The sequence below is a fragment of the Hippocampus comes genome, unplaced genomic scaffold (genome assembly GCF_001891065.2).
Source record: "Hippocampus comes isolate QL1 unplaced genomic scaffold, H_comes_QL1_v1.1 scaffold242, whole genome shotgun sequence".
In the NCBI taxonomy this organism is placed as follows: Eukaryota; Metazoa; Chordata; class Actinopteri; order Syngnathiformes; family Syngnathidae; genus Hippocampus; species Hippocampus comes.
In genome coordinates, this window is record NW_017805385.1 from 2,005,482 (window position 1) to 2,030,031 (window position 24,550).

The 24,550-nt window shown below is 45.2% G+C and overlaps 3 protein-coding genes and 1 long non-coding RNA gene across 7 annotated transcripts; 1 reads left to right on the forward strand and 3 right to left on the reverse strand.

The window, feature by feature from the left end:
- Window positions 1–434: 434 nt before the first annotated feature.
- Window positions 435–1,246, reverse strand: LOC109517571 (uncharacterized). The gene is made up of 3 exons (XR_002168572.1): window positions 1,087–1,246; window positions 959–988; window positions 435–634 (listed from the first exon to the last, which is right to left on the reverse strand). It is a non-coding gene; the product is annotated as an uncharacterized LOC109517571 (long non-coding RNA).
- A 627-nt stretch (window positions 1,247–1,873) lies between these two features.
- On the reverse strand, window positions 1,874–11,628 carry lss (lanosterol synthase (2,3-oxidosqualene-lanosterol cyclase)). Its single transcript, XM_019872780.1, has 22 exons — window positions 11,534–11,628; window positions 10,897–11,065; window positions 10,123–10,261; window positions 9,932–10,040; window positions 9,725–9,846; window positions 9,160–9,256; window positions 8,201–8,336; window positions 7,475–7,583; window positions 7,243–7,361; window positions 6,979–7,076; window positions 6,534–6,561; window positions 6,299–6,355; window positions 5,482–5,553; window positions 5,273–5,323; window positions 5,048–5,197; window positions 4,845–4,941; window positions 4,412–4,517; window positions 3,869–3,934; window positions 3,733–3,810; window positions 3,484–3,654; window positions 2,965–3,043; window positions 1,874–2,848 (listed from the first exon to the last, which is right to left on the reverse strand). Exons 1-22 carry the CDS (start codon window positions 11,545–11,547, stop codon window positions 2,711–2,713), a joined length of 2,205 nt encoding a protein of 734 aa, XP_019728339.1. The 5' UTR covers window positions 11,548–11,628; the 3' UTR covers window positions 1,874–2,710.
- A 478-nt stretch (window positions 11,629–12,106) lies between these two features.
- ybey (ybeY metalloendoribonuclease) lies at window positions 12,107–15,744 on the forward strand. Of its 4 annotated transcripts, none has more exons than XM_019872787.1 (5): window positions 12,107–12,842; window positions 13,457–13,588; window positions 13,664–13,732; window positions 13,892–13,983; window positions 15,426–15,744. In XM_019872787.1, the coding sequence occupies exons 1-5, from the start codon at window positions 12,633–12,635 to the stop codon at window positions 15,445–15,447; spliced, it is 525 nt and encodes a 174-aa protein (XP_019728346.1). In that variant the 5' UTR covers window positions 12,107–12,632; the 3' UTR covers window positions 15,448–15,744. The 4 variants fall into 4 exon arrangements, with proteins under 4 accessions (XP_019728346.1, XP_019728347.1, XP_019728349.1 ...); XM_019872788.1 differs by having other exon boundaries at window positions 15,429–15,744; XM_019872790.1 differs by having other exon boundaries at window positions 12,108–12,842; window positions 13,892–14,003.
- Window positions 14,427–24,521, reverse strand: usp37 (ubiquitin specific peptidase 37). Its single transcript, XM_019872775.1, has 24 exons — window positions 24,378–24,521; window positions 23,565–23,788; window positions 22,827–22,977; window positions 22,528–22,619; window positions 22,086–22,201; window positions 21,899–21,976; window positions 21,254–21,342; window positions 21,032–21,128; window positions 20,232–20,387; window positions 20,010–20,141; window positions 19,251–19,374; window positions 18,901–19,157; window positions 18,700–18,817; window positions 18,299–18,378; window positions 18,055–18,213; window positions 17,895–17,948; window positions 17,646–17,793; window positions 17,347–17,566; window positions 17,038–17,207; window positions 16,872–16,932; window positions 16,444–16,559; window positions 16,292–16,361; window positions 15,801–15,939; window positions 14,427–14,983 (listed from the first exon to the last, which is right to left on the reverse strand). Exons 2-24 carry the CDS (start codon window positions 23,736–23,738, stop codon window positions 14,899–14,901), a joined length of 2,886 nt encoding a protein of 961 aa, XP_019728334.1. The 5' UTR covers window positions 23,739–23,788; window positions 24,378–24,521; the 3' UTR covers window positions 14,427–14,898.
- Between the last annotated feature and the right edge of the window lie 29 nt (window positions 24,522–24,550).

Here is a 24,550-nt window from a genome sequence, read left to right on the forward strand (position 1 = left end):
TCACTATACCGAGATCATACACTCTGAATGGTGGATGCACACAGTGAAGTTCCTTCTTTGAGAGGCTCTAATTACACCATCGACAAATACTGGCGCAAAAAAAACAAAAAAAAAAACACCCATTACAGTGTTTTCAGCCGATACCCAACAGAAGTTGTCAGTAACGGTGGAAACGTAAGATGGCTGCCCCCGGGGGTTTCAGGAGCGAGGGGCCAATTGTATACAAGTCTGCGATAGCAACACGAGTGCTGTTCTTTGAAAACTCAGAAAACAGGACAGCTTTGCAACCATGACTTTGGACACGAAATGACAACAGGCAGACACCAGCTTTCATTCACACGTGTCATTTATTGCATTCAAGGATGATACATCAAACTGACGAAAACCGCTGACCAAAACTGAGTCAACGCCTGATGCAAGGACCAGGTCTATACCCGTAGCCGTAGCTGTAGTTGTAGCCGTAGCCCGGCCGAAATCCCCCGAGGACGGGCCTTCCTCCGTAGGGTCCATAAACTGGAGCCGGAGGACAGTACACCCGTGGAGCGCAAGCCACGACGGGGCGATACGCCGGCTGACAAACGTAGGGTCGATAGACAGGATATCTGAGGGGCATCTTTGCAGGATGACTTTCTGCCTTGAGTTGGACAAAAAGAGAGACGGCCCCTCGGTGAGTTGAATTGCATTCTTTTGCCCTTGGAATATTGCGCTCGAACGTTCAAAATCAAGAATTCAATCCAGGCATCGTATGCTTTGACAAACTCTGACTAAGGAAGCTGCCCAAATCAGAAGCACATATGCAAGACAGATGAGTGAATTGTCAAGATATTTTTTTGAGGGGGTGGGGGGTGTTGCCAATGCGATCAAAGTTTGATCATTGCCAGGATTTGCCTTGGAAAAAAAAAAGGGGTGCGAGGACGCATTGTGTGAAAAATGATGTAAGTCTTGATGAGACAGATACCTGGATGAAACCAAATCTCAGCTCGACACCCTGAAATGAAAACAACAAAACAAAACACAATTGATGTTTTCAAGTTTAGTCAAGTCAAGTTTAGACCTGAAGAGTGAGATAAGCTGCTGAATTTTTACCTTTTGCTGGCGTTTTGATCCACACTTCCTCACCTTTGGACTGGCTGTGCTTTTATGGCAACTCGCTTATTTGTTGCTGCGGGTAAACTGAATAAGGCGTTGGCAACACCAGACGTTCTGTCACAGTCCCAAAAATGTGGACACACCTTCGGATACTGTAATGTGATCGTTTTGGATTGCAACTGTATGCAAATATTGGATGTGGTGCGACACGACTCTTTTGCACACAAAAGAAATCAGACAAACGATTCCATCAGCACAAACATTCACAGTGGCACCGGCCGTTTCATAGTTTGCATCCAAACAAGTTATGTACATTGAAGATGTCAAGTTGGCTGCCGCTGCAGGAGCTGCCAGAGCTCTCTCTCTCTCTCTCACATTTTCATCCCAGAAAGAAAAGTACTCACTCCGATAAAATAAAATATGTCTTTTTTAGTCAAGTTGCCCTGAGAGTGCGGCTACTAGACTGGCCTGCCTGCAGTCCAGACCTGTGTTTCATTGAAAACGTGTCTGGACTGCAGGCAGGTCCGGCTGCTTCACTTTTCCCACGTTACATATCGGTGGATACTGTGCTTTCCAGGTGCACTGTATGACAAGAAACTAGTAAAAGAGGAATAGCTACTCGATGTCATGGTAATTTTGAGAAATATCTACTGCCAAAGCTATCCATTATATTGCAAGTCGAAGTGAATGTTTTTACTTAGTCGCTGAAAAATTCAAGTTAAAATCGTCTTGAAAGTAGTTCCGCTCGGATCTGTGGTGAAATGCTCAGTATCGTAAATATCAATGAGATATAAACAACGTTTATTGGGATTGTTTTCCATTCCGACGGTTCTGGGTCAACGGGCCTCGGGTCAAAATGACCCATGAATATGAACGCAAATGACTCTAACAGGAGAGTGAAAGTGTCATTTCTTGGAAAAAGTCAGAACAGGATAAACCAGCCTCTTGAGCGCTGGCTCGCTATCCTCGTGAAAGATCTGCTTGCTGTCGCCAGCACATTGCGAGGCACTCCTCGCGTTGGTTCCATGGGAAACTTCAGGTGTGTCAATGACAATCGTAAAACAAACAATTGTCCTGAAGAATAAAGGCTCATGACCGAAGAATGCATTACACGATTGGAAACCACACCTCGACATGGTCCAGGGGAAAAAAAAAAAACACTCCTCAAAATGACAAAGATGCCTCTCAAATTGATTCGCAATTAGCAAAGGCTCTCCGGGAAGAAAAACAAAAAGTGATTCCGAGCCTTGTGCAGCACTTCCTTCCACCTGCCAATTAGCGTCGTGCATCCGTGCCTGTGGCGCAGACAGTAGTGTGGCGAGGATATGGCGGACATGAACAAAACTGTGATATCCCGATCCGTCAAAACTCCAAGCAGCTCACTCACAGACGAGCGTCTTGCGAAAGATTGATTCAATTGTGTAATTTCACACGTTACCACTTGTAAACAAGCAATTAAAAAGTTAATGTTCCATGCTGGGGCCCCTTTAATCAGCACGGATGAATATGAAGCTACTGGGGACTATCCCGTAGGGACACTTTCACGCCATCTTGGAATTCATGGTTGAAATGGACCAACTCGTATTTTTTTTTTTTTTGTTTGTTTCGATGCTCCGGGTGTTCACAGCTTGAGCTTTCCGGTTAGAGAACTGCGGGGGTGCAGTGAAGCAAAGCGGCCCAGGGTCCAAATGGGGAAGACGTTCCTATAGGAAGTGTAGCTAATGGCGCAGCTCTTGTTGAACACGCCGGAAATATTCTCCTGAGCAGGGGGAGACAACGCAAAGTCAATCATGTTCTTCGTACTGGGTCAAACACGACGGAAAGATGGCGGATCTCAGTGGTCAGCGCGAAGACGGGAGGTGGAAAAAGGCTCACCTGAGGCCAGTCACCATTGGGCAGCTGTTTGTCTATCAGCAGCTTGACCCCTCTCTCGATGGCCTGCTGGTCAGGGTGCCTTCCGATACACACATCGCCATCATCTCATTAAAAGGTTAGCATAAGCACGGATCGTTCCGTTGTCATCGACCGGATATATGCTTCCCAACCTCATTATAAAAACTGTCAACGGGTGTTTTCTCTCTGCGGATGTTTGGTCACCAACTGACAGTTCGTCTGGGTTATGGGTCAATTTCAGCCGGTAAAAAGGTACCTTTTCAAAATCTATTTGCATCCATTAAAAACATGAAGAAAAAAAAAAGATTTTCATGGGTCGATTTGACCTGCAGTATAATAGGAGGGTTTGAGGGTTTCTGTTAATTCACGGGTTTAGCTAGCTAGCTCGCTAGCTAGCTAGCTAATTCTGTGTGTGTGTGTGTGTGTGTGTGTGTGTGTGTGTGTGTGTGTGTGTGTTTTTCAAGTCCCCCAAGTACTGCAATCCATCCAGTGTTTCCTCACCTGACCGCCATGAGCCCTAACAGAGCCCAGCAGGTGTTGTGAATCTGCGGCGAGCTGCTCTGAACGTAGCGCCGTTGCTCGCACGACTCAAAGTCCTCCCCCCAGCCGCCGTCGGGCATCTGCCGATCCAACAGGAAGCGGCAGGCGTTGCGCACCTCCGCACATGCGTTGCTAGTGAAAGGAGAGCACCAATATCGGTCTGTGACGTACTTTTTGGACTTGCACATACTGCACGCGACTTCCTTGCACCTCTGATAGTCGTGTCCCATACAAGCGAAGGCTTCTAGGCCAAACCACGTCCCATAGGTGAAACACACTCCCCAGGACCTGAGTACGAGACATGTGAGCACAGAGTCTAATCTCGCTAAAGAAAGGCTAAGCTCACCCTTCCCAGGATCCGTCGGGCCTCTGCACCCTCCGGCAGTAATCGAGCCCGTCTCTTAGAGCGTTCCTGGGGCACAAATACAGCGACGCACATCATTCGCACCTTGGTTCAACCTTGCCTTTGGGTTGCTTTTCAAGAAGGTTGACAAATTGCCACATTTAACATCTTAAAAGTACTTTTCTGGTGTGAAATGTGCTCGGCGTGCTAAGTGTTATCAACACGCGATTCAAAACATGGCTTTCATCCTCCCTGTGCTATGAACTGCGATAGGCCAAGTGCTAAATATTGATTGAGATTGAAATCTTACCGGAATCATCCAAAAGTGTCCGAAACAAAACAAACAAAATCCCACCTCATTAGGAACTCACAGTCGCAAACACAAATTGAAGTGACCCATTATGAGGCGCATTGTGGTTGTGTTAGTTACACCCATCCTGTTATGTTTTGTTGCTCGGATACAACGTGTTTGTTCCTGGGTCAATGTGACCCGGGCGCGTTTAATTAGCCAGCGGGAAGGTTATTAGAGTACTTGTTTGGGTGTACCTAATTTCCTCTGCGCGGTGTTCGGGATGGCTCTTGTGGAAATGGGCGAGCGCCTGCATCACTGCTGACGTACACTCCACATACGTGTAATCGATCATGATGTCACCTGTTTGTGAAAAGCAGATCTTTTTATTTTCACAAGACTCGCCACATCTTCTTTTGAAGACGAAACGAGCCGCTTGTCCTTTTGTGGCCACATTGAAACGAGTGAGTCAGATGCCAAAAATGTCGCAAGACAAACGGCACCTTTATATTTGGCTTCTCGTTTTCTGAAACTTGTTTTTGGTTGCGTGTATTCCCACCACTTGAGAAATAATTGGGCAACGCGGTGAGGTGCGCGTAAACACGTCTGCCCTGCACTCTGGGGTTCGAATTTATCTGTCGGAACGGCGGGTCTTGGGGGCGGGATTAGCGTCTGTGGCAAAAGACTCACCAAACACCTCCGATGGGTTGAGCAGCTCAAGAAGTCTCCCCCCTCTCTTTGTTTCATACGTGGCAAACCCGCCGTCTGAGTTTCTCATGCTCAGCAACTATGGAAAAAAGATGGAAGCGGAGCACGTCACGTTGACCGAGACACACAAGCGCGCGCACACGCGGGCGAGGGAGAATTCATGAAGCCGAACGCCGTCTACCGACCACGTTGACGGCGTCATACAAGCGCTGCGGCGCGACGGGCTCGCCGACGGAGGGGCACAGCTCACGCAGCAGCATCAGCGACTTCAGGCCCTCGGCGGTGCAGTCGGCGACGATCCAGCCGCAGTCGCGGGTGCTGAAGGGGAAGCCCCCCTGTCCAGAGTCATTGGCATTACAAAACGCTTCCGTTTTCAAGTCAAAAGGATTGCCGGGTGATACGACGTGTACCTTGTTCATTTGCCGGTAGTACTTTTGGTAATCGGGAGGATTATCTGGGATCTGGTGGAGGGGGAAACAAGTTCCACGGAGGCACAACAGGGTACAGACAACAACAACAAAAATCCATTTTCACATTGACAGGGATTTTTCGCTGACATCCTTTCCTTCCCGACCCAAAATTCAGAGTGGCGGAGCTGCCCATATTCAAATGTTCTCACCTGTGTGACTGTCAGAAACTGGTGGGCGCGTCCAAGACACTCGGCTAGCGCGGGGTTGTCTTGGGCTCCGGCCTGAAAGACCCCATTCGAGAAATTCAACCAATTTTACCAACAGTATTTTACATATTACCTGCTCTCTTATAGCATGTGTATACAGTTTATGGTGTAAAATTGTTTAAAAATGCTTTTAAAAAAGTTGTTTTCTAGACTTGGAACGGATTAAAATTTTTTACATTGATTATAATGGGAAACATGGTTTCGGCTTTCGACCAGCCTTCTGGAACGGATTATGGTTGAAAACCGAGGTTTGGCTGTGTTACAAAAACAGTGAGGTGATTTTATGAAAACCAAGTCAAAATATTGAGACATGGTAAATATATAATTTCTTGAGAGACAATATTTTTTTTAAAATGACAAATGAGAAAGGAGCTGTCAAATCTTGAGAATGAAGTCCACATATAAAACAACAAATAATTAAAAAAAAAAAAGAGACTGCAATCGTATGAGAAGAAAATCCAAATATGAAGACATCCGTGGACTAATGTGCAAATATGACGAGACAATAAAAATAGAGTCCCGTGTTGGTAATAACGTGATAAAGGCACCATGGAGATGTACCGCATTGCTGTCTGTGGAAAAACAAACAAACCGAGATACCAAAATTCTTATTAGTGGTGCTTGACGCCGCCAGGCACTGAGGAAACCCGTTCTCCAACTTCCTGACAAGCAAGTCTTGTCCTTGGCTTCATGACGACAGGCAAAAAAAAAACCAAAAACAAAAACAACAACAACAAAAAAAGCCTCTGTGAAAAATTACCTCAAGGAAAGCCTGAACGGCAAAGCAAGTATCCCAAAGCTGAGACCCATTGGTGCCCTGCACAAAAGGACACAAGGACTTTTTGCTCGGGATTGCAGTCAAGTCAAGCAAGTCAATGGGACACGTTTCCTGCTTTTTTTTTTTTTTTTGTCCCGGCTCTCCGCTAAGTCGTCATCTTCTCAGTGACGCTAGCTGTGAGTGTATTGCAGGGTAGGCACGGAGGAAAATGGCTCACCTGCATTTTCATACCATCGAGTCCCAGCCTGAAATGCAGAAATGACTCGATTTAGTCGGATCCAATTATTTCCAAAAACATCAATAAATCACAATAGTTTTGGGGACGACTTTTGTTTCGCCGTTTGGCCTGCAACGGAACCCCAATTTGCTGATTCGTCGCAACGTATTTGCACGCCATCACTGACGTATGCTCATGCTGAAGTTAAGCCATCATTACAGGAAATATTTATAAGAAAAACACTTCTGGGGCCGTAAATGTAAAACAAGCCAATGGAACCCCCCCAAGCAATTATGGTGATGACCTTCTTATGACGCATGAGACAACGTGCTGCATTCTTACGTGGCACGCAGCATTTCATGAAGCCAGGACGCCTACACCGGAGCTGCGATTGAGTTTATTTTGGCTGATCAATAGAAAACAGACTTGCGTCTCGCAGACTGACCAGAGATAGTCGGGGATCCTGGACACGTGCTCCTGGAAGGCTTCCGACAAGGGTCCGTCCATGTACCAGCGGACTAGCATGTTGATCGTCTTGGAGATCTGCAACGCAGAGGACGTGCGTCACCATTATGCCACTTTGCTTTGGCCTACCTAGTCACAAATTCCTCAATTTGTGTTTATTTTTTCTCTGTGAAACTTAAAATTCTTGCATTAAAGAAATCTTTTTTTTTCTGTGAGACCAACACAAGCAGAATGTCTCCACTACCGGCCCGATGCTGATGCATTTGGTGAAGCGGTCGTCAGCCTGGATGTGCTCGTACAGTTCTTTGACGGCCATTGCTCTCAGCGTGGCACTGTGGTGGGCCTCGTACACGTTGAGCACGGCTGCGAAGAGGGGCAAAGAGCCGCGGCGGTGAGTCACAAACCAAGCATGGGGGGTGTGGGGGGGACTCCCGCTGACAAAACACTTGGGACTCCATTTCCCACTGTGAACTTACTATAGAATACAGAAAGCAGCGTGCTGTGGGGAGTGTACATGTCACACGCGGCCACATTGCTCCTCTGAGCTGGCCAGTCGATGGTGGCGTAGTCTTGGACGTAAAGCTCCTAGGTGGGAGAAAAAAAGGAAACGCAAAGTTGCAATCAATCCACATGATAGGGTGTACTGGTTGCCGGCCAATCGCGGCACACCAACAACCATTGGCGCTCACAAACACACCTCGGGACAATTTGGAGTGCCCACTCAACCTGCCCTGCATGTTTTGGAACGTGGGAGGAAACCGGAGTGCCCGGAGAAAAGCCACATAGGGACAGCGGTGAACAGGCAAACCCCCCACAGGAAGACCGGAGCGGGAATCGTACCCACGACCTCTGCCATGTGAGGTTGACGCGCTCACCAGTCGCCCACCGTGCCATAGTTTGAGACACGCTAAACAAAAATTGGTGTGTTTTCGGCAAGAGTGGAAAATCTTTTTTTTTCGCAGGGGGCCCTTTAGCGTGAGTTTTCTGGCGTATTGACACCTTTGAAAAGACGATTCATTCATTTGGTATTTGGTCTGAAATAAGGTACTGTTATTCCACAGCAAACAACAAACACACACAAGAAAGGTAACCAAAACAAGTCAAGGATCTGAGGATGGTGGCTTGGACCGAGTTGGACCAGGTCTACGTTTTGAAGGAGTAACGTTACACCACCTCCTTGTGGCAAAAATAGCTCACGGCACCTGTCTGAGGCCCAGGACCAGGGCGTCCTCCTCGGCGACGAGGCGCACGGCGTAACAGAAGCTCATGGGGAGGTACACCTGGCGACAGTGGCACCACAGCGTCGACGGGTGGGCCGGCAGACAGCTGGGGAACAACCTGTCGCCGAATGGAGCATAAACGGCATGAAAACGCATTACATGCCAGTAAAAGCTTGTCGGGGTTGCGTTGCGGACCTGGAAAAAATATTGTTGTTTTTCACACGATACAAGCTATTTTCTGTACAATTCAAAACTTTTGGTGCATCCAATTCTCCCCAAAACTTTTCAGAGGATGCTACTGAGTGAGTTGTTGGGGAGCCCGTAAATACAGTTTCAGTAGGATATACCGCTTGCAAAAACATGGACCTTGGTGCAACAAATATGAAAAGCAATGAGTCGCCTATGGGTGAAAAACACAAGCAATTGTCCCAATTTTCCAATGGGGTGCTATGATCTCATTTTTTTCAGGGTGTTTTGTTCAACACCCAAAAAATCGATCGATATATTCTAATCACTCAGCCAAGCAGATTGTAAAAAACAAAAAACAAAACCAAAAACCAACCCTTTTTGTGCATCTCATTAGTTCTATCAACAGATTTGTTGGAAAGGACACACGGTTTGGGCCCATTTTGATTTGTTTCATTATCCAGACCGTTTTGTTCAACACCCAAAAAAATCTATCGATATATTCTAATCACTCGGCCAAGCAGATTATTAAAAAAACAAAAAAAAAAAACAAAAACCAACCCTTTTTGTGCATCTCAGTAGTTCTATCAACAGATTTGTTGGAAAGGACACACAGTTTGGGCCCATTTTGATTTGTTTCATTATCCAGACGTGTCGGAAATGCAGGGGGTGGGGGTGGGGGGCTAATAATAATCAAAATCAAAATGAAAGTGGGGAATATTTCATTTTTTTGGAGTGGGGCATTTGGATCTTACCACATCTCTGGTAGAAGCGTGTTCATTCCTTCCCAGTTGTAGACGTTTAAAATAGCCAACCAGAATTTTCCCCAGGACGGGATGCCCACCGCGCCGCCTGCGGAAAACGTTGACCGTTCATCCCTTCTGTTACTGGCACAGAAACTCGCATCTTATATTACAGCAATATGAAAAATATACACTTGACCCTACTTTTATGTTACGGGGTCAAATTGACCCTCTTGAAATTTTTGGACTAATCATAAGTATATTTTGATGCATCAATTGACCGACGATATCAACGGGAATGTTTAGTAGCATGAAGACTTTCATAGAAAGAACCTTTGCCGTGTAGGTTATTCCTCGCTCGAACCATGTCGGGATCATCCGAACAGACGTCCAAGGGGACCTCGCATCTTATATTACAGCAATATGAAAAATATTCACTTGACCCTACTTTTATGTTACGGTGTCAAATTGACCCTCTTGAAATTTTGGGACTAATCATAAGTATATTTTGATGCATCAATTGACCGACGATATCAACGGGAATGTTGAGTAGCATGAAGACTTTCATAGAAAGAACCTTTGTCATGCAGGTTATTCCTCGCTCGAACCATGTCGGGATCATCCGGATCGACACCCAGAATCCTTAGCGAGGTGTAACTCAGAGCCGTGCCGAACACCGTCGACTTGTCTTCCACGTGTCTGTTGACAAATCATTCCATACAAATGAGTTCTCCTTCACACGCCGATCGCTGTGCGGAAAGCGCAAAAAGCAGAGGTGCCTTACAAGCCCCAGCCTCCATCGGGCAGCTGAACAGAGCGCAGGTATCGCACCATCTCTTTCTTCCAGGCCTGCTCCAGATGGATCTTAGCGATGTGGCAAGTAATCAGTAGGCCTGCCACCACGTTTCGAAACCTTGTTTAGTTTTAATGGCCAAACGTGGCTTTAGTCCCTCGTCTTCAGACGTGTCATCTTACCGGGTAGCAGGAAGAGAGGTCCTCCGTAGTCCCCTGCCCAGTGGCCGTCCTCAGCTTGGAGGTGACTGTAGAAATTCATCCCTTTCACGGCGGCATCCGTGGCCGTGTGGGAGGCCGGTGAATCACGCACAAATTTAGTCTGTGGGGACAAAATGAAAGTCTGATTCCCGCCTAAGGTTTGTCAGACAGATTGATTGGGTCCATTTTGGTACATTTTCCTTGTTTGTTCAGAGCAAAATGGGAGACTTGCTGTTCAATTTTGGGCATGATCCTTTGAGACTTTTTTATGCTTTCCGTTATGATCGACATCTACCAAATGTAGGCGAAGCTGGTACCGGGAGTCAATTTATTTTCCCAACTTTCCAGGCGGGGGCGCTACAGAGTCATTTTTAATGGGGTTGAATAATAATTAATACAAATATTCGTGTGTTATTATTAACACTATTGCCTTTTTGTTCAGCATTTGTAGTTGACTTCAATTTAAAAAATACATTGGGGCATGCACACGCTTGCAAAAATTGGTGAGTTTTTGGCCATGATGTTACCAACATGAAAACCAGAGGGCTGTCTATTGTTGAAAAAGAAGCCTCTCAACTTTGCAGGGGGTGCTCCAGAGTGTTCTTTTTTTTAAGCATTATTTTAGGAGGACACAATATGACACACTGGCACCTACTGTGTCTAAGCCTACCAACTTTGCAGGGGGTTCTCCACAGTGTTCTTTTTTTTTAAGCATTATTTTAGGAGAAGGACAAAATATGACACACTGGCACCTACTGTGTCTAAGCCTAAAGAATGGGCCTCCAGCATGGTCTGTTCTCGTTTTGGGGCGCCCCCATCCTCTATGTATGACCAGGTCTGCCTGCCCTCGACATTGGAAAGCCTCCAGCGGCTCAGGTCTGTAGCCGGCTCCGTCTTGTACGGTCCACCTCGCCTCCGTAAGTGCCTGGGCGAAGACAACGAAGGAAGTCAATGCACTATATACAATACAATACATCTTTATTTATAGAGCGTTTTCACAACAGCTGCAGATTATCTTTAATTCACTTAGTTGATTTTTGCCATGGTAACCTTGGATTAGAGTGAAATTTAAATGTTAAGATTGAAATATCTAAATTGCACAGATGTGATCAATAACTCTTGCAATGAACACTTTGCGTGCGTGCATCTCTGGCTAGGTTTCTCAGTTCAGTGCGACTAAATCAACAATACGATGACAGGAAGAATGGAATGTTATAAAACACCAAATGTACATTTAATAAAATGATCATAATCAGAGGTTTGATATTATGTTATTAAAAGGTCAAATCCAACCACTGACAGCAACATATTTAAACTCTTATTCGTCATAGCAACCAAGTTTTCATGTTAAAAATGTCTTATTTGGTGGGGTTCGGGTGTGTTCAATACTCACATTTTCTCAGTCATACCCGGCAAAGTTAACAAGAGTCTTCCACTGACTCAAAGAACGTCTAAAGATACATACGAAGGTTCCCGCCTCTTAAATGCCACTCATGGTACATGTAGTGCTTGAGGAGGCTCAGAGCGTTGAAGTAAACCGCATTTACACTACATTACCCAGGAGGCAAAGGGGCACCATCCGAGAATAACTTCAACCATGGACAGACATGAGCCGAGAACGATTGACCAATCAAAAAGCAAAGTTCAAAGAGCGTGGAGGAGCTGGCTGTGATCTCCACCAATCAGAAACCCTTAGGGTAATCACTACACGTGCTTGCCTGCTGCCTCCGTTGATGTAATTTAAGTGTCGCGCTTACATTTTTAAATACAGTTACGCATACGCAGATACAAAATTAAGAATTCAGCCTTGGGGCAAAAGTATGGCCGTTTTTATTTTTTTCTTCCTGACAGTAGTCATATTAAACAGCGGATTGTCCAACAATCAATACAAGTACCTTTATTACGCTCTGAAATAGAGCCAATTAAATTATAATTTCTGACTGTTTTGAAAAAAAGAACTGTTACAAACAACGGTATATCCGGTTTGGGATATGACGATTCAATGACGTTGCGTTCGCGACTGCTAGCGATTCGTGGATATGAGCCGCTTGGATACGACGCCGTTTTTCATCAAAACGTTCCAGCCAAACGTGCCTGGCGATCTCGATTAAGATTACTTGCTTTGTTGGAGATGACAGTTTGACTGACGACAGCCCTTATCGTTTTTTTTGGTAGAACTGTTGTCAGCCGATTTCAGTTTCGTTGAAAGCAACACAGCCGTTGAACACGGTGCAATCTGCCATTGCGGAGCCTTTCATTTACCGAAACTGTGTTAAAACGACAACTAAATGCAACTATTTGAACGCAGTTTTGATCGGATCTATCTTAACATTCATCCAGAAATGGTCCGGAACACTGAACCGGCTTCGCTACTTCGTACGCTACACTACTGGCGCGTGTCACCTTGATTTCAGACATGGCCGCTGCTGTGTTTTCAGTGTGACTGGCAATCATCTCTTACAAATCGATATTAACATATCAGCTATTTAGAAATGGGTGTAGTAGTAAGGAATCTTCAGAAGGTGGTGCCTCTTCGCCGCGCCCGGCTCCGTAAGGACGTGAACACGCTCAGGCACATCTTGGGTATCCACAAGTTCGACTTGGGCGTCGTTTGTGTGGACAACCGCAGGATTCAGCACATCAACAACATTTACAGGAAAAAAGATGAACCCACAGATGTCCTCTCGTTTCCATTCCATGAGGTAAACCCAACACAAACGTAGTATTGCCGCAGTAACGTTTATGGGTGGCTATGTTGTGTTTTGCTATTGCACCCTCGATCCCACCAGGATAGATTGTAAATTATAAGCGGTTAACTTTTGGGGCTCAATTTGACACATTACGCCAAATTAAAATGAGATAAAGGTCCATCACTCGCCCTTCCAATACATATTTTAAGTCCGCAAAACCATGGTTTGTTAATGGCACCTCGATTCCCATTTCTCTGGAATAGCAGTCAAGTTCTGGAGTCAGTTTGACCCGTCACCCAAACGTCTCAACAAGAAACATTCCCAAATGTATCTAATTAACTCCATCAATAAATCTCCCGTTGTGTTTCTCAAGATCTTGACTCATGTTCCATGCTCATTTTGACCCAAATACCAAAAGGTGAAAAAACAAACCCCCCAAAAAACTTGTAATTGTTTATCTGGTTAAGTCACGCCTCACCGTTTCAATCGGTATTCAGACTTGTTTACACTTTGCCACTTAATACTTTTCATGAAGGGTTAGTTTGACCCACGTGTCAAACATGTATCTTTCTTTGTGAAAGTCTCCTCGCGCAATGCTAACTGAATCTTATCGGCTTGGTTTCCAGGGCCTGAGACCCGGTAAGATGCCGTGTCCCCTCCACAGAGACGAGCTGAACCTCGGCGACATTTTCCTGGGCGTGGAGTTCGTCATGAGACAGTGTCAGGAGGAGTCCACGGATCTGCACGAAGCGCTCACTGTGAGTGGGTGCACCGAAATGACCGAGCCTCACCGTGACAATGGGTTTGTTGACGACCACTCCATGCGTTTGCAGGTGGTGACGGCCCATGGTATTTGCCACCTGCTTGGCTACAGACACGAAACAGAGGAGGAATGGAGTGAGGTATGTGTGCCCACGATTGCATGGACGGACGGGTTTTAACCCTCCAGTTACGTTGCGGGTCAAATTGACCCAGGAACATGTTTGTCATCGGCAAAGGGAGACGTTTTGTATTGAATTAGCAGTTTTGATGTGACATTTTATGTTGCTGTGCTCCGATAGATGCTGCAGAAGGAAAGCTACATTCTTCGCGAGTACAACAGACTGACGGGGCAACATTTACTGCCCATGATGAAGCCATGCCACCAGGAGAGGTGACACCCACTTGTGACCAGTCCATTCATTAAACACTTGAAAACCAATTCGACGTTCGTTGTAATATTTTATTACCAAAGTCGGCTGTAAGAATTTTGTCAGGTTGAACAGGAAACTGAACACGGTCGATTTCAGGAGGGTGTCGTGGTTGGAAACGTGAGCTAATCTCTCTGCAAAAAGACTAAATGGGACCGACGAGAAGGTTTGAGCTCATCATAACAGATTTCACTTCCCTGGTGTTCTGCATCTTCACCGGTCAATTTGGACAAATGACCGGTGCAATAAATAGAAAAACTCCCGACTATAAAAAGTGAAAATTTTGACAAAAATATTGGGTGGGCGAAAAAAAAAAAAAAAAAAGTAAAGCTCAAACATAACATCTATAAAAGACTTCTCGGGAGGCACATGATCGAAACGCAAGACATAGGCGGGCTTTTTTTCATGGGGGTGGGGGGACTTAACAGGAATATAGCACAAACAGCAACTTGGGGAGAGACACTGAAAAATGCACACAAAGCTTGAATTGTGCTGAAAAGGATATTGCACCAACTGTACCCGCTAAATACAGCAACCTTCTAACACTCTAAATAATAGCTTATCATCCAACATAGTCATTTTTGTATTTACTTTATAAAACAAACGGAGGGTTGCGGAAGAAAAATAGAGAATTTATCAAGTGTTTTGGTGAAAACAACATAACAGTTCCTTGATGGAACCGTAGCAAAGAACTGCAGACCCCAAAACACCAAGGCAATGTAACTGCACTCATCAAGTAGACAGTCGTGTTTCTGTTGTGTTTTGTGAGCAACAAGTGTCAAAATTGAAAGCGGAGAATTGAGAAGAGCAATCAGTAGTAAATAAGACACCAGTCTAGTTACGTTCTGGCTGTTTTGTGGCCGAAGATTTGGTGGAGCTCAGAGGGGCTGCAGGACATTTCTTCCAAAGTCTGAGACACTGCCGGGGGCCTTCTCCATTTCGGACAGCTGCTCAAACACATCCCTGACAACATACAGAGGAACATACGAGGCTTTCATCTAACAATCTGGACATTCTCCTGCTGCTCATCTCGACGGTAACATTTAACTCACTGGACCGACAAGGATATAAATCGATGCTACATCGGCTTTTAGGTGTCCATATTTTGAAGTCCGGTGCTACCCCGACTTATAAGTTAAGTCGATACTTTCATTATCCAACAGGACAAAGTCAAATACAAATTGAAATCATTTTTATTTATTGAAATGATTGAACCAAATTGTTTTGGGGACCTGGAATGAATGAATAGCACATAAAGTGATTTCAACTTGCGGTCAAGGTACCACTATGGACGGAAAAGAAAACGTATTGAAAAAGTGGCCTAACATGAGTTTAACCGTGACAGGATGACAAAGTAAATGCACGTATGCACATATGAAAGGGGTATATTTTATTTTTTCCCCAGCAGAACATTGTCTCATCGCTGATTGAGACAGCAGAAACGGGTTTGAACTGCCATCTCACCCACAGCGATGAAGTCGATATCCTCTTGCGTGACAACTCGACCATGTGACTGATCAGACAAGGCAAGTGCTTTTGGAAGAGGATAAAAGAACCACACCTTTTCTATTCACTCTTGAATAAAACAAATTGGAACTCATGTCTGTATTCTGGTAGTCTGTGAAAAAAATGGAAACACATATGTACTATGCTTGTGGTTACCTGAATGAAAATGCGTGTGTGTAAACGTAGTTGTCAGCAAATAAACTTGTTCCTGAACATGATCAAAACCGCTCGGAAGCAACACGACATTTGGCGCTGTCCAAACAAGCCAACTCACTTGTGCATGTAGAAGAAGATGTATCCGCTGCGGTCGCGCTCTCGTTGGACGGCCGCCTCCTGCGTGCGCGACACATCCAGGTCGTTGTACGTCAGCCACGACTGCTTCTTCATGTCGTACACGTCGCTGATGTAATGGCCTGAGGAGACCCAACTACGTCCGTTAAGGCTCCTCTTGCAGTCCGCCACCGACACAGTCGCGGTACTTTTTTTTTTTTTTTGCTGCTATCCATGAAAGGTCACACACACGAATCACTGATTTTAAATGGTTAGTTGATATGAGTTCACAAGACCATTAAGACCGTCGCGGTCATCTTACTGCTTTTTTGCTTCAAATTTGGGAGGAAAAATGTGCTCCAAGTCAGGTGGACACATTTTTCTGTGGGGGAATAACTTGCCGTCCATTAAATTGGCATTCTCAAGTTTGGGCCAAATGGGAGCAGACGTTCCAAAAGAATATTTGGGCAAGGTCAAACCCAGCGAGGCTCTCACCAGAGGAGGAGCTGCTCCCGATGTGGCTGACGACACTGATGAGCCGAAAGGAGTTGGCCAAGTCGCCGCACTGTGGAAGAGAGGTGACGGGGTCTTCAGAAATAATCTTCCTCGTGTAGTAGAGAAGGCGGGCATCAGTGGATGCGAGCTACCTCGGCATTCCTCTTGAGGTTCTCGGCTTCAGCTTCCGTGTATTCCATGTCGAGCACATCTTCGTTGCCGGAATCGTCATCCGAGCACATGAGCTCAGGCAAAGAATTGTTGAACTCTGTCAGAGGGACGACACTCTTATTAGTCTCATGACGCTGTCACATTTACGGCTTTAAAGGGGACATGATAGGAACGGGAGTTGGGCTTGTCTACAAATAATTGGATTATCGTGTCAATAACTGATGGATTCCGTCCCATTCATTGCCCCACGAGGATCATTTTCTGAATCTGAATATTTAGCCAAGCTGTCAACCAAAGATATTAAAGTGCAACTGGGCACAAAGTCACGTCTCATTTGTTTCAAACAGGTTGGCCGGAAAAAGTGAGAGGTGTTCGTGCACACCCCATGAAATGAATGGACAGTTCCCACCTTGCAAGCTGAGCTCCGTGGCCCTCTTCAGATCATCCGCCTCCCTCATCTCTTGGGCTTCCTGGAAGCAAATGCGGAGGGCACAAGACAACAAATTAGCAGCCTACTCGCACAGACCGTAGAAACAGTCATTCAAGTTGAAAAGGACACATTTGAGAAGACCTACGTGCTCCTTGAGGCTTTGAGCCAGCGCTTGCTGCAACTCCTGATCCTCCCTCTCCTGATCCAAATTGTACTGTTGGACCCAATCAATTTCCCCCTGTTGGCCCTGCGAGCACTCCGGGGTTTGGTTCTCCTTGTTCTCGTCCATGGTCAAGTCCAAGGAATCCAACACGTCTAAATACAGGCAAGTGATATGCAAATTGACCGCAGTCCAGATAAAACTCCAGCAAATAAATAATAATGGTCACATGGGCGACAACCCCGTCACACACCAACTCTGGACCCAACATATTGTTCTTTTACACCCACATACCTGCGGGCTGTTTAGTGTCTGTATCCATCAGCTCTGTGTGATAGGCCAATTCCTGAGCATCCGTGTCCCCGAAGCCCGTGTCCGGACTGCTCGTCGGCTCGTCGTCCAGGGCCGACGCAGTGGTCAGACCGGCCTCCTGGCGACTGAACTCCAACACGGCCTCTAACATTTCGTCGTCATTAATCCCGCTGAAGTCTGCCGGATCCATGGAAACTCCCCGCTAAGAATGACAACTACATTAGGGGGAAGAAGAAAAAAAAAAAGGAGAAAAAAAAATTCCCCCTGCCGGAAAACTTCACCTGCTCCGGTCGTTCATCATCTTCCGGCAAGCCGCTGCTGATTCGTCGTTTGCAGCTGGTGCTCGCCTTTCTGATCAACTCTTCTTCACTGTCTGAATCCACTAGCGCAGATGTGTTGTTGGAACTGACCAACTTCCCTCCGACCTTGCTATAACGCACAACCATCGGGTTCTAATTTGAATTTCACATGGGAGGAGACAGAGAGAGAGAGAGAGAGAGGGAGAGAGTTGATGAACAATCATAATTTACCGGAGAGGTGCCGTTGACGCATTGAGTGACTGCGAGGTTTTGTGTGCTCTCGACCTTTAAAAACAGAGAAGGGGGTCAGGGGTGGGGGGGTTAAAGAGACATTATTTTTCACAAAAATTGGGAGGGGGAAAAAAAAAAAAAAAGACTCTCGAGATCTTACGCTTGGGAACTCCAGCCAAGAGTGATGGGGGGCCGTGTGGAGTCCGTACAATGTGACAGTAGGGTCAGGTAGCGGGGTATCACCACCTGTTGGCCCAGCTTGCTGTTCAAAGACAGCTGGGCGTTAAAACTGTACCTTTTCAGGTGGAGGATGAGCACTCTGCAGGCAAAAAAGAAAAGATTTATTAACGGTGTTTTATATTAATTATTGCATACACGACTCCAGGTTTGACATGTGTGTTTACCTGGGTAATTTGCTGAACTTGTGTGTAACTGTGGCTGCTTTTCCATTGCATTTCTCACACGAGTATTCAATTTCCTCCAACTGCAGGAGGAAAACATTGTTTTACAACACTCGGGTTTCAAAAGTAGGATTTAAAACGGCTCGGGAGGAGTTGAATCTCAAGAATTGCAAGTTTTGGATTTAAACCACCAAATCATCACTTTCGCGTGTTAGCTTTATGCTAACACATAACGGCAAATGTCATAGACAGGCTAATGTATAGCATTTACCACTCACTGCTTGCACCAAGAACAGGAGGGAGTGTTTACAAAATAATATGGGGGGGTGGAACAGCTCACGCCATCAGATTGGGATAGCGGAATATGTTGCAATTTTTTTTTTAACATGCCAAAGTTGACGCACCCTGAAAAATAGGTCCAGGGAATCTTGAATTGATCGAAGTGGGAGGGTCTTCTTTCTCCGAGGTAGGTCGATGGACAGGTCGTTAAACTGTTCACGCTTGGTCACCACTTCGCCACAACTGGAAAAAAAAAAAGGAGGACTTTTTACACGAGGATTCTCCCTTTTTCATCCACAAGCAGAGGGGCAGCCACAGGGCCTCACCATTTGCAGGTGATGGTGTGCTGCACCTCAAACTCCATGTTAACAGCCACGGGGCAGGTGTACACGCGAGAGGGGTCGGCTTCTTCGCCAGGGTCCGTCTTGGCCGTTGGCGAGCGCTCCGTCGCATCGTGGCTACTCTCGCACATTGCCGCTGATGAGGACGATGACACAGATGAATCACTTGTCCAGCTTTTGTTCATTTTCTCCACGTCATCTTTCAGCTGGTCCAGACACTGGCTGAGGAACTCGTGCGCGTCCTAGTGACGGAAATGACACGACACACCTTTGTTAAAAAAAAAAAAAAAAACGGACGCGTGAAAATGATTTATTTCACCGTGTCTCCATCTTACATTCTGCACATTTCCAGAGAAACGCTCGGCAGTCGACGAGATGGCACTTTTCACTTTTCTCAGCAGGTCCTTTTGCGTTTCCGGGCAGCCCACGTCCTTCTTGGCCAGAAGATGAGCAAAACGCCTGGACGTACCAATACGGGTAAATCACAACTATAGTAGTTGAAGATAATCGGACGCATTTCAAGCCCTGCATTCTGAATCTAATCAAAAGTTGTGACAGTTGGCATGAAAGTCCTAATATTCCAAGATTAAAGTTTAATTGAGAGGACGGTGTGTATTTGGGGGAAAGATTAAAACGAAAAAATAACCAAACAATGTTATAAAAAAAAAAAAAAAACTTAAATAAATTGAGATAGAAGTTGTAATAACTATTAAGTGTTTTTTGTTTTTAAATAATAAGCGCAATATTAAGCGCAATATTTTCTCGATAAAAACTATGCGATTGTGGGAATACTGTTGTCTATTTGAGGAAAAAGCTGCAATTTTTTGAAAGAAAAAAATGACATTACAAAGTAAAATTTGTAATCCACCCACTTGTAATTAACTATATTGTGTATTTTAGAGAATAGTCATGATATTAAAACTTTTTAATCATAAAAATACATTGTCATTCTCATATCTGGTATGATGAAGAGTCAATCAAATATACCAATATTTTTTGCAATATTGCACCTTGATTCTGCAAAATCAACTTTTTTTCTCATAAAAATGCAATCTTATTCCTGAGACTTCTGGCAAAATACAACAATTGACTACCTGAGCAGCGCATTGATGGGAACCCTCTTCCAAGGGATGCTCTGCCTCAGCATGTCATTGGAGAAGGACGGGAGGCTGAAGAGCGACTGCAGAATGGCGTTCATGTAGCAAGTGTTGCCCAAATTTGAAAACCTGCCAAGCATTTTGCACACCGGACGGCGCCGTCAGAAGATACACACGGGTGAGGGTGGCCCTCCGACGGGCAAGAAACTCGACGCTTACCCTTGCAAGGGAGGCTGCGACTGGGTCGCGGTGGTGGGCCGCTGCTTGTTCCAGCCGCCGTAATCCACGGACGGCCGTACTTTCTTGGAAGGAGTGGAGTGATTGGGCAGCAAGAGGCTGCGCTTAGCAGTGGGCGTCACCGACGTACTCGATGGCCTAAGAAGTGGGAAATGTCATCACTGTTACTGTATTCAAGGTTTCAAGGAGACATTGTGATTGCCTTTTTCCCCGCCCACCATTTAACAGTCCGCAATCTGTGACACACTTTCATCAAATTGCTTCACGGTTCAAGAGCTAGTGCATTTCTGTCGGAAAAACACATTCCTTTGCAATTCTAAGACATATGTCACCTCATAATCTTTTTTTTTTGTGTGTGCAAGGGTAAGACAGATGACCGTGTTCCTCGCTCTCTGATCATGTGCCATTACTTTGCTGTGATAATTGTAGTTTGGGGGCACCGGTCGCATGGTGCGGATGGTAACTTCCTGTTTGTGTGTGTGACCTGGCCGGAGGAGAAACTGGCAGGCACTTTGTCATATTTGAGCTCTCTTATTATCTCTGTTTGCCCTGCCTCCTGTCTATTTACTAAAGAGCTGACATTTTCCAACGACACCCCATTTTCTGATCATTCGAGAAGCTTTGTGAAAACCAACTGAAATATCCGTTTTAAGTTTTAATACTATTTCATGTCATTTGCCAAGGAAACATCGTTACCGAGATATTCATGTTGTTGTCAAACGGAAAGGGGAATGTCAACTTATTGGGGGAAACAATTTTCGCACCATACACGCAGAGCTGACCTTTCCGAAAAGGAGTGGCTCTGGCTGTAATCCTTGGTCACAGATCGACTGCTGTAGAATGAAGTTGGCTGGAGGGGGGTCGTTGAACCCAGGGGAGCTGAGTGAGAGGAAGATGACAAAAAAAAAAAAAAAAAAAGCTGCTGAAATATGCTGTGCAACAACAGAGAGATATCGCACGACGTTGGCTCGATTAGTTCAAGATGACACCGCTGGAGGTTTTACCTAAACTGCGGTTGTCCTCTGCCTGCTTGAGTTTATCTTTGCAGCTCAGTAAAAACTTCCTAGATGGCTCCAAAGTGGCTTTGTTGTTGCTATGAAGAAAAATGAATAAATAAATCAATAAAAATACTTTTTTTTTTGTTTTGTCGGTTCAAAGTTTCCAACTGAGACAGGTGCACACACCGTATTCACCCTTTGTGTTATTCCTTTTTTAAGCCTGCTGTCTTGATTCTCAACACATCATTGGAAACGCCACAGATGGGCTACCATGGGATACACGTGGCAGTGTTCTGCGTAGCCAGACTTATAACTGCAGCTTACTGAGCGGTTGTGACGTCTCATGAATATTCATGTCTGATACAGCCACCTGGTGGCCATGGCATGTACACCACAAGTAGCACAATGAATTGATCACAAGGCACCAACTATTTCTTTCCATGCTGTAATCATTCTGCAATTGGTCTGTTTTTTTCCCCCATCAACAACATCAATTATTCTTTAGAAAGCATTCAGTCATTCACCGGCCAAGCAGACATTTTTCCACAAATAACAATGGGTCATTCGGACCCGCGACATAACAGGAGAGGTTAATGAATATTGTGTATCCAAAGTGCATTGCAACTCAGTTCAAGCGTGACTGACTTTTACCTGGAGGAATCATTTTCCTTGGGGTAGTCCTCAGTCAAGTCATTTTCAGAGGTGAGGAGTCGCTTTCTCTTTTCACTCCTGGAAAGAGAAGGTTAGGAAGTGATTCAAATGCATATTTGCATGCTTCTTCTAGACAGCAAAAAGCAGTGAGGTCCAACGTCAAAAGCAACGTAGGCGTCCATCGTACCGGTTCTCAGAAAATCCGGTTCGAGTTGGCGTGGAGGCGGCTCTGCTCGGGCTGCCCAGTGGTTTACGCGGTGTTGAGTCCTCCCGTCCCTCGGCACTCTGACGTCTTGTTGCTGTCTGCAAGATGTTCAAAGTATGAATATTTCGATTAAACCCTCCGGTTTACATTGTGGGTCAAAACGACTCATTCTAAAAGTTAAAAGTAGAGTTCATATTGACAGTGAGATTTCAACGGCTTGAGCGAATGTGTTATTACTGAGATATCTGTCAAAATGGAGGCACTACAGAGAAACCAAAACCCGAGAAGCTGCTCTCTGTTTCAAGAGGGTCGGTGGCCCTAGTGCTCAGAGACACCTGCCGCCGCAAAAAGGTTCTGGCCCTGTGGGTCACGATGCAAGTTCAACAGATGCTCACAAAATTGTACTTTTAAAGCTAGCGCTCACCTGTCTTTCCCCGGGGGAACCGATTTCATTCTTCAATGAGCGACGGGTCGGCAGACTGAAGTTTACACTTCCATGGGATGACTTTAAAATGCCTAAGCAAGGAAAGAAGAATCTTTGCCAAAATACACTTTGCAGATCTGACAAGACACCGGTGAATTCTTTGTCATTCTTAGTCCCTGCTTCCATTTCAATAATTGCCTTTTTAAGATGTTCAGAACATATATATATATATATATATATATATATATATATGTATATATATATATTTTTTTTTTTTTTTAAAAAGGGGGACCAATTACTTGTCTTTCCTTGCATCAGCTTCTCCAGATAGTCGTTAGTCTTCCGGGCCAAAGTAGAAGACATCTGGTCCAGGGTGATAATCCGGTTGTCTTTCAAAATCAGTGTGATTTTGTTCGTAGCGAGGGAGACTTTCTTCACGTTCTGATTCAGCTGGGAGGGGGAGACAAATGACATTTTGATTAATTGCATTAAATTTCCTGTTTGGTAATAAGCTATTATTTTAATGCATTTTCAGATTGCTTGTTTGTGACATGGTCTAAATTTAGTCGACAGTTTCTTATCTAAATAAAGATTGAATTAAGAAACAATCACACCATTTGGCTTCATGTGGACAGTCTGCCACCAATCCAGGGTGTGCCAAACCTCTCACCCAAAGCCAGGTGGAAGAGGCTCAGCTCACCCACATCACTAATGAGGAGGTAAGCACAATAGAAATTGGACGGATGGAAAACTGTGATAGAGCCTAATTAAAATATTCATCACTTTAAGATAAATTACAAAGACTGCTATGGTGATTTTATTTTTGGGGGGCAAGTTGACATGTGTTCCAGCTCAACCATGGCCCAAATGGACACAAATTAGTGCAACCAAAAAAGGGTGGTTAAAAAAAAAAAAAAAAAAATCTATAAAATTACTCATACACTAAAAGTCAACTCATCTCGTTCGCACAACTATTTACTTACTAAAAAACAAAGCAAAAATAAACATCGTGATTGATGTCGAGAAATTCCACATACCTGGAAGGTTTTGCCCGCGCCGCCCGAGTTGAATTTCAGGCAGAGGTTGACTTTGGTGTCCTTTTCCAGTATCTCAAAAGTTCCTTCCTTCCATCGCGAGACGCTGACATCACTGCCAGTGTAGCGCACCTTCACAGTGCCGCCACTAGACACTTTGGGCACAACGGTGGCCATGGCTTAACTATCCCGTCGGTGCACTTTGGAGGTTTTGGATCAATCTAATCCTATGGTGGGGGAGAACACAAGACCAAAAGCAGCTGTTCAGGACACTCGCTCAACTCTTGCAAAATTAAGCTCTCCCATACAAATTGACGGAGTCAAAGTTAGAAACTAGATAGCACAGTGGCTAACAAACAAACAAACAAACAAACACACACACACACACACTTTGCATGTTCGAGCATGTCACACGTTTCCTAACGATTAAAACTCTGTTTACAAAACTGCCACAGAAGTCAAACTGTGTGTCCCGCGACGTGTGGGCTTTTGGAAACTGGCGTGACTGCTGGTGTGACCGCCGCAGGAAAACTGAGCGAAAAGAAGACGAAGCACTCGCATATCGTAAGGAAATCCAACGCCGCAATAGAAGCTGGACACGTATTACCAGAAAGCATTTCAACTCGTGAGAACCGGGCAGAGTTGTCCATTTCGGAGTCAATGTCGTCCTCTCGGAATGGATGGATGGAGTAAGGCCGACATTAGCGGGTCGGCTAGTAAAGCTAACGTGGCTAACAGGCTAATTTGCCTGCTTGTCATTTCGGGGAGGTGAAAACAGCGACCTGTTTTACACTGCATCATTTGAAATGTTCTCACCTGCTGTTGGTCTACGCTCGCTGTGGAACGATTGGGATCAAAATATCGTTGTTTAGAGAGCAAACTTTGTTTCGCCGGCATTCACCGCCGGCTCCTTGTAGGGAATCTTGTTGACACAGAGGTGAGGACTCGCAGCAACGCAATGCGATGATGGCGGGAACGTGAAAATTTAC

Coding starts and splice junctions, on each gene's coding strand:
- lss (XM_019872780.1), bottom strand. Junction 10,041..10,122: donor ACCTCTCTTCCTGCTACCCG/GTAAGATGACAC, acceptor ACGTGGTGGCAG/GCCTACTGATTACTTGCCAC. Junction 9,847..9,931: donor CCCGATGGAGGCTGGGGCTT/GTAAGGCACCTC, acceptor ATTTGTCAACAG/ACACGTGGAAGACAAGTCGA.
- ybey (XM_019872787.1), top strand. CDS start 12,633: ATGGGTGTAGTAGTAAGGAATCTTCAGAAGGTGGTGCCTCTTCGCCGC. Junction 13,733..13,891: donor CAGAGGAGGAATGGAGTGAG/GTATGTGTGCCC, acceptor GTGCTCCGATAG/ATGCTGCAGAAGGAAAGCTA. Junction 13,984..15,425: donor AAGCCATGCCACCAGGAGAG/GTGACACCCACT, acceptor TTTTTTCCCCAG/CAGAACATTGTCTCATCGCT.
- usp37 (XM_019872775.1), bottom strand. CDS start 23,738: ATGGCCACCGTTGTGCCCAAAGTGTCTAGTGGCGGCACTGTGAAGGTG. Junction 22,620..22,826: donor GCTGATGCAAGGAAAGACAA/GTAATTGGTCCC, acceptor TTCCTTGCTTAG/GCATTTTAAAGTCATCCCAT. Junction 20,388..21,031: donor AGCCACTCCTTTTCGGAAAG/GTCAGCTCTGCG, acceptor CCCACTTCTTAG/GCCATCGAGTACGTCGGTGA.